This window comes from Schistocerca cancellata, chromosome 6, assembly GCF_023864275.1.
Source record: "Schistocerca cancellata isolate TAMUIC-IGC-003103 chromosome 6, iqSchCanc2.1, whole genome shotgun sequence".
Taxonomy (NCBI): domain Eukaryota; kingdom Metazoa; phylum Arthropoda; class Insecta; order Orthoptera; family Acrididae; genus Schistocerca; species Schistocerca cancellata.
In genome coordinates, this window is record NC_064631.1 from 118,175,301 (window position 1) to 118,184,138 (window position 8,838).

Here is an 8,838-nt window from a genome sequence, read left to right on the forward strand (position 1 = left end):
AAGCCAAAAATTGGTCAGGAAAATAAATTAATATTGTAGAACATCCAAAACTTAGTGTTTTTTGTATCAGCGAAAATAGTTGAATTGGACGTAAACATAGATAAATGTGACATGATTGTGAAAAGATGAAACATTAATCGTAACGAGGGATATTGTTTTCGTAAAAACCCTGGAAACATAACATACATTGTATATGCCTGGTATAGAGGTGTGATTTCAGAAACCTTCAGATCTCAATTAGACTGGAGAACAGGGCTCTCCTTTCTTTCACTAATTTGTTACTAAATTTCGGGCTTTGGCACATGTGAATTTCTTCTAGATCTTTTAATATTTCAGACAAAAATTTTTTGCATTTTATGAAATCATTGTAGGAAGTAACATGCCCATGTGCCTCCAAATATCGCCCGTCGACGAGAAGAATACACTGATTGCCTATTACAAGCATTTCCCATCTATTGAACAAAACAAACCATTATATCTTGATCAAGTCTCCTCGTGCTTCAGATCACACATGTCAAATTACACAAGTTGGTATGTCGTCAAACGCTGATTACATGTGTCAGATAAGAAAAGATCACGTCATGGAAATTTCACATGCAATGATCCATTTCTTCTTATCAGTCTGCTGACGCTCGTGTTGTTCTGATTGACGTCTGCATTTGTTACCAGTTATGTATATAAGCGATATGAATGTCACCTTAAGGTACCTTGTGTGGAAAACGTTTGGAGAGCAACATGAAGGGTAAGTCTCTCAGCGCTTATTGCAGATAGATCTATACGTTCCCTTTAATACAACTTCTGTTATGGAACATATGACCCAATTACAAATACTGTTACGTCCAGAAAATGTTAGGCGTCGCAGTCATTAGTACGCTGAGCACTCGCTTGAGAAAAGCGAAATTCAAAGTTCCATTTGGCCAAAGAGACTTAGGTTTTCCTTTCTGTCCTTGAATCTGATATGAATGATAAGGTGTTTTTTTTTTTGTTTGAAACATAACCAATTTCCTTCTTCGTCTTAGCTGTGTACGAGAATATGCTCTATTGAATTCATCACCGACGGGACACTAAACTAACCTAATTTAGTGATTTACAGTCATGAAAAAAAATTATTCTGAAGTTCACTTCTTGCGTGCAATATTTTCTCCTATTAGTCTTTATTCAAATTGAGAAATTTTAGCACTGATTCACATACTGAACGTAGAGGAAAATTGAAGATTTAGACGGTTCAAGAACAATTCATTCATTAATGTAAGAGTGTATTTTCTAGAATCCTGCCTATTCAAAACACATGTGAACATTATTCTGTACAGTAGAGACCAAAGATGAGATTTAACCTGAATCCATGAAAGCAAGTACGACTAGCCTTGGAGTCGTGGAGCTCTCAGGTTTTCACGTGCATCTGACAGCAGCTATATTCGATTAATGACTTCATAAACCCATAGTCTGAGATTTACTTCATCACACTCGTATACATTAATCATGTGATCATGAGTGACGTCAAATACTAATCTTCCTATGAAGTGATAAATGAATATAGTTAGAGAAGGACCACATGTTGCAGAATCTGATTGAACAAGTTATACAGAAGTGAAAGAAAAATAAGGACAGGCCTGGGATTGTATTTCACTATTAGTGCGAAATGATAGTCCAATGTGTGGTTTGTATTTAGCTTTGAACAATGAGCACGGGATCTCTAAGGGAGGGGATTATCGTGTCGTATAATATCTCTCGTGCGTTTTGTTCTAAATCCATTCCATAAGCGCTGTATTATGGTATGGCGTTGCACCAGAGAGTTAAAATTTTGTTACTCTTTCAGGACTGTCGCTTGTTGTGTGTGCCGCATTGGTGGCTGTGATCGGAGGCAGCAGTGCCGCTTCCATCCGCAAAGTGACTGTGGTAAGTGTTCACCACCAGTAACAGGAGCATATAAACTGTTCCGTCGTAGTATGACTGCTTGTTTAGTAGCTGATTACATACACGCTTTATACAGTAACCAAAAGAGCCATCATTTAATAACAATCGTTGCTTAGTGTTTATTCCAATTTTTTCTAACTTCCAAGCACACGACACAGATAATATAAGACAAGATTCCCCTAAATTAGTTTCTACCCGTTCAACAACTTCTTCGATAAGTTATCTATCAAACAAGGTAACAATGCCCTAAACACATTAATTTAAGACTGATTCATTTTGTCTGCCTGACACTGGACTCAAAGCAGGAATCTTAGATACTTTGCCTGATAGTCGCACACCGAAATTAAAATCATAATCGCACTAACCATAAAGATCGATTACATGTATGAAATGCCAAGTATCATAGTTACATATGACGTTAAGTCTCTATCATGCAACGAAAATCTGTTATACCTCATGGAAACTCAGGCATATTGTTCATTCCCAGCAAATGAGGTATTTTCTCTGACATCATTGTTTACTTAAATATACTGAGAGAATATTTCTACATCTTATATATGGAAGATGTGCAAATGAGTTTGATAAATGAACGATATAATACAATTGTTCTTGAAATTTCATGAAATTGTTAGCAATGAGCAATGTCGTTTAGCGTTCATGGGTGATTAAGACTGAAACGGAAGTATTACATTTCTGCCTCTATGTGAACGTTCTGTAAATTAGAACAATCGATTTTATAAGCAGTGAGAACTGATAAGGAGTAAATTTCTTTCAGATGAGTGCAACATGCCAGGGAGCGTCTGGTCCATTTCCGAACCCCAGCAGCTGCAGAAGCTTCCTCCAGTGCGAGCCATCAGGTGTTGCAACGGTCATCCCGTGCCCAGCAAACCTCGAGTTCAATCCAAACCTGAGGGTGTGCGACTTCCCAGAGAGAGCTGGCTGTTCTTCATCCTCGTCTGCTCCTGCTGACGACGACAATGGCAATGAAACTGGTGGTGGTTCAAACGACAGTGGAGTTTCACCTGCGCCACCATCTGACGACGCCCCCGTTTGTCCAGCATGGAATCCGGATGACGTTACCCAGCTTCCCAATCCAAAGGATTGCAGCAGCTTCTACAAGTGTGACGAGAACGGCGTTGCCTGGCTTATTCCATGCCCAGCTGGCCTAGAGTACAATGCACAGCTAAGGGTGTGTGACTACCCAGAAAATGCTGGTTGCTCGACGTCGTCCTCACCAAGCAACCCTTCTGATGATACTCCTTCCGAGGGAGGGCAGGATGACGGAAATTCAGAGGGAGGCAGTGACATAAATCCACAACCACCAACTGGAGATGCTCCCAGTTGCCCAGCATGGAATCCGGAGGACGTCACCCAGCTTCCTAATCCCAGTGATTGCAGCTCTTTCTACAAGTGTGACGAGAATGGTGTGGCTTGGCTCATACCGTGCCCAGCTGGTCTTGAATACAATGCCAAGCTGAGAGTCTGTGATTATCCTGAAAGTGCTGGCTGCTCATCATCAGCTGCTCCAAGTAACCCATCTGGCGACGAATCCTCTGATGGCGATCAGAACAACGGAAATGCTGACCCTGGTAGCGGTGAAAGCCCACAGCAACCTGCCGGAGATGCTCCCAGCTGTCCACCTTGGAATCCAAATGACGTCACCCAGCTGCCTAACCCCAGTGACTGCAACAGCTTCTACAAGTGCGACGAGAACGGAGTTGCCTGGTTGATCCCGTGTCCAGCTGGCCTACAGTACAACGCCGAGCTGAGGGTGTGTGATTACGCTGGACATGCTGGTTGTTCTGTCTAAGGATATCGAGGACTGCCTAAAGAAGATATGTGCTAGATCTGCGTTATTGTCCCACTAGTTACTTTACATAACTATTTAAGAATGTTTTTTATGTGTGTTGTTCGTCTTTCAATTATTTATTGCCTGATGTCTCACGACGCAGTCCTAGAGAAGAATAAAATTTATTTATTAAGCTGCTATTGTTCTAAGGATAACAAGACACTTTAGTATCAGATGAAACAATAAAATACGTACCATATAACTGTTTTATTTTCCGTTCAATGACACCAACGTTGCCCTACCTAATGTAAGTGTACTGTAGCCATTTATAGTAACGCCCGTGAGAATGGTACATGTCATCGGTTTGGCACAGTGGAATATTGACCCTGGGATCTGTAATTACAAGGAAGCGTATATTCATAAAAATACGATTTTATATTGTTTATAATTCATAATTTGCATCAGCTTTGCGATTGTTACTCTACGCCGTCATTAAACACATGTTTGTTTCATATATCCCAACGCATCTTTTCCTGTAATTTTTTACACACCTGTGTTAACGTAGCTTCTGTGATGAATATTCTTTCATTTACATAATTGTCACATTTTTTTAAATATATGGTAGGCTATAACGACTTGAATGAACTTGTAGGTGTAGGCGTAAATTTCGTTCTTATCCACACTTTAGTACAACAAACGGAGACATGCCAGCAAACGACGTTGTGCATGAAATTTTTAGGTGTACTTATTAATGAAAACTCGGACCGGGAGGACCATAGTGCTGAGCTGCACGACAGTAAAGCTGAGCTACATTTGATCCTCCTATAACTGATAGACTTTGAAAGAAACGAATCAACCTCCTCACATATGTTGTGCATTTCTACTAAACAAAATCTTACGGAATATTTTACTGGGGTAACTCATCATTTATAAAGTACTTAGTGCACAAAAGCGAACAGTAAGAATAATGCGTGCTGTTCACCTATACTCTTTATGTGAACGTCTGTACAAAGAGTCAGGTATCTTAACTGTGCTATCGCACCACATACAGGGGTTGGACGAAACTGTGGGAACGCCAAATACACAACACATTACTGTATATATTGAGGTATAGGAAAACCCTTGGTGTACAAAATATCTTCAAGTCGTCTCTGTATTGATAAATACAGCGTTTGTAGGGAATGTTACAGCGCCCTGCTTGTAAAATATTTCCTATTTCAGGTGACGATGACGAAGGTCGATGGCCTTCGATCGCCCTTCTCTCAAAAGTGTAAGACAAGGGCTCCCAGCATTAACATCTGTCGATAATGATAGGAAGGAAGGTGCGCCTAATCAACCTCCTGCTACAAAACAGTACTGTACAATACGAGATATACGAACAGGGGCTCTGTCGTCTTGAAACACAGCTTAAAAATGCATGTCTGTACGCTTGTCAGTTGGTCGTCCAGTGATGCTTGGCCGAGACGGTTCTTGATTCGAACAGTGGAGGAGTGACGTCCCGTTATGTCTTACCAATCACACGCCAATAACATCCGAATTTACTTCCACCTCGCACTCAGCCCATTACTTTCGTAGTCTGCCAAACCTCCCCACAAAATCCGGTTGGCAAAGGCTACTTGCTATGTTTGCTAACTCTAATTGTCGACGGAAACATTTAAATTCCACATACACACATATCCACTCATTTGCGATCATGCATAGAATACGTGGGAAACAGGAATGACTTACATAGCTGAGTACAATAAATAGACTGGTTCATCGCTTCTCAGGAGGCTTATTATTAACATAAAGAGAACTGTGCATCATGAAATCAGCACAGTAAGTACGTGTGATGTGTAGAAAATATGAGGTTGATGAAACGACTGTGACAATGTTTCAACATTTACACGTGCGTAAATAACAATCGGCAAATAAATATGTGATAACTTGATGTTCCTATCAAACTAGTACCTTGAATATACATACCCCCAAAATCTCCGTTACAATACTACATCAAAGTACAATTTTGTATTAGCATATCTAGGTCAAATGACTGTGTTATAGTCCCCATATGAAAATAGTATGAGAATGCCAGAAAGTTTTTTCTCAACACGATACAGGACTGTTGCGAAATAGAAGAGTAATCTCGGCACATTTGACACACGACAGCCCCCGGTTTCTAATTTTGCTGCAATGCCAGAAACGACAGAAAATAACCAAATTTTCCTTACTATGAAATTACGGTGTATTAGGAAGAATACGTGATTAAATTCATATTTGGATTGAGGGTTGGTATTAAAAGCAGCCAGAAACGGCTCAATTGCTTCCGGGCATCGAGTGAAAGTGTGGTCTGGTGACAACCCCTCTCCATTCTTCTTGCCATTATGCATGAGTATCAAGGAAGTGGTGGCATGCCACTCTCTTAGTAAACCAAGACCAGATATCTGTAGTGGATGAGGTACTTGGAGAATGTGTGTATTGTGAAGTTTCATGATGATTGCCCTTGGCCAGTCAGTAACGGGACAGTTAATGCTGGTTGTGAATAGTAAATTGGCATTCTGTACCACACGTTGGTTTACAACAGCGGTATAGGAGCGTGCACTATGCTGTTGGGAAAACACCCTGTGAAATTATGCTCATGATCAACAACACACAGGTCGAATTACAGGATCGATGTACAAATTTGGAGTCGGGGTACGAGGGAAAACTGCGAGCGTGTTTCTGCTGTCATACAAAATAGCAGCTCAGACTGTAAGTCTAGATGTAGGTATAGTGTGTTCAGCACACAGAGAGACCGGCTGCAGACCCACATTTGGCCTCCTCCAGTTATTTCGGCCGTTCGCGACTCGATGATGTCCGAACAGCCTACTCGTTTTCCGAATCCTCTTCTTTTCTTTCCCTCGCCGGAGTACAATCTCTGCCTTGAAATTGATCATTATTACTGAGCCGTGTTGGGCTCATGTTACGGTTTAATCCTTGGATCCTATTCGGTGTTTGGTTTCCCGCGGTTGTTGCGATTATGCTGTTGTTCACTCTCTCCGTGAGAGGCAGCAGCGGTGTGGATCGATATTCGCACCTTGAACTATCTTTGGTCCGGTGCTTCTACTTTCCGGCTGTGCAGTGTGCGAGCAGTCGGTCAGTTGGCGTGGAGCAGCGAGGACATTTTCCCCGGGCGGATTTTGACTGTGCCCGCGGGCGGTCTCTATGCAGTGTCTGAGTGAGTGAGGCTGTTCCCACCGCTACGAGGTCCGTGGCTCTCCGAATCTGGACGCGAAAGTCAAGACTGTTCACATTGTGCCATCTGGTTCTCGTTGTTGGCTGTTAGGACATTCCCGCAAGCAAAATCGTGTATGTTCGCGTTGGCGGAGGTTTATCCACCATCCGGTGGAGTCTAACTATATTTGGTTATTTGCAATTGAAGTGCACCAGCGGAATTTTCTGCCTTGTAGCCGTTAACGCTCCTGTTACCTGTCTTGGCCATTGACTTAAATTCAGGCAGTGTCCTTCCTCACCATGTTGTCGCTGTCCAGCACAGTGTGTAGTTTGACAGCTTAGTTTACGGTTAGTTGTGGGCGTCCATGACTTTTACGTTTTGCATTGATCTCCCCGTTGTGTGCTGGTCGAGTGAAGCGCTAGTTACGTTGCCGGTGGGTCCGTTGACTGTCTGTTGCTTGAGTTGTCGTCGGATCGACAATGGTTGGGCCGACTGCCTGTCTCCCCTAAGTGATCGTTAGTATTTCAAGTGCTGGCCAAACGCCGAAACTTCTGAGCGTCGTTAGCTGCACTGCCTTTTCTTATTTTCAGTTGTGTGTATTTGTATGGCTCGTAGCCGATGATTTTGAATTAAAGTTGAATTTTTTTTAGTGGTGTTTTAAGTCATAGGCCTTCAGCCATTTTTATATTAAAGTTCCTTGCTTGCCAAGTGTTTTTGTGGCCTTCGGCCTAATTTAAGATAAGGCTTTGTTGTTTAAATTTATTTTACTTTGAGTTTTAAGTCATGGGGCCTTCAGCCGTTTTTAAATTAAGGATCTTTCTCCTTCGAGCATCAGCCTGTTTGGGGCCTTCAGCCTAATTGAAAATAAGGCCTTCTGCTAGGTTTTATATTTGATTTTAACTTGAGTCTTAACTCTTCCGCCTTCAGTCGTCTTTAAATTAAGGTTGTTGCTTTTCAAGTGTTAGTCTTTCGGACCTTCAGCCAAATTAGAGAACATACTTAAAGTGAGGCTTTATGCCCTCTAAATATTCCTTTTGGCGTCTGAATTTTGAGTTAATGGCTTTTAGCCGTTTTTTTTTTTTTTAATTAAGGTGGTTGTGCCCTTAAGGCATAAGATGATGTGGCATATTCAGCCGACAACTTTGTTCAAAAATTTGTACTATAATGTTTGGTCAAATAAATAAAGATATGTGTGTTGGAGTGTAACTGAGAGCCGCTCATTTTGGCCCCTTTCCACAATTCCAGCTACCTGGCCTGTCCTGCGGGTTCAGCAGGGCTTTTCGCTGGCCGCCTCTTCCCGTTCTACATATACTAGAGCTACTATCATGAGGTGTGTCTTCCTTCCTTCTACCTTGTTCACTATTATTGTCTGAAATGCTATTCATGAGTTATGGTGGTTGTTGCGGTCTGCACGCCACTTGTTTTTACGCCAGCCTTCCGGCAATTGTCTGTTGCCTGAAAGTGCGTCCTGCTGTTCTAACATATGCAGGAGGTTGTTTAATTTACTCTTGTTGACATGAATTAGTATCTCGCAAACAGACACTGCTAACCTAAGAACTATCATTTGTAATAAGATTGTGTTAAATACTGGTTCTTTTACCAGTAGTGCTGAAAGAACTGCTTATGCCTACCGCAACCACTGTTTTCAAAACTCCTAGCTTCAAATATTTCTGTTGATATACTGTTTTGTGTACTTGTGGACCAGTATTGGTTTAGGAATGCTCTAACAAATTCTTGGTATGTTTTACACGTGTTACTGGCTCCTGTTGCCCATGATGTTGCGTCCCCCTCAAAACGCTGGCTAAAAATTTGATTTTTGACTGTTCCGTCGTGTTGTCAGGTATGATGCCCTCAAACTGACGAAAGAAAGCTACAGGATGTACACTACCTTTGCTAGAAAAGTTATGAAATTTGTAAGCGTTGTCATTACTGACTACAACAT

At 41.6% G+C, this 8,838-nt stretch overlaps 1 protein-coding gene across 1 annotated transcript; it reads left to right on the forward strand.

The window, feature by feature from the left end:
- The first annotated feature begins 722 nt into the window (after positions 1-722).
- Positions 723-3,808, forward strand: LOC126191165 (chondroitin proteoglycan 2-like). Its single transcript, XM_049931937.1, has 3 exons — positions 723-742; positions 1,817-1,896; positions 2,690-3,808. The coding sequence occupies exons 1-3, from the start codon at positions 736-738 to the stop codon at positions 3,722-3,724; spliced, it is 1,122 nt and encodes a 373-aa protein (XP_049787894.1). The 5' UTR covers positions 723-735; the 3' UTR covers positions 3,725-3,808.
- The last annotated feature ends 5,030 nt before the right edge of the window (positions 3,809-8,838 follow it).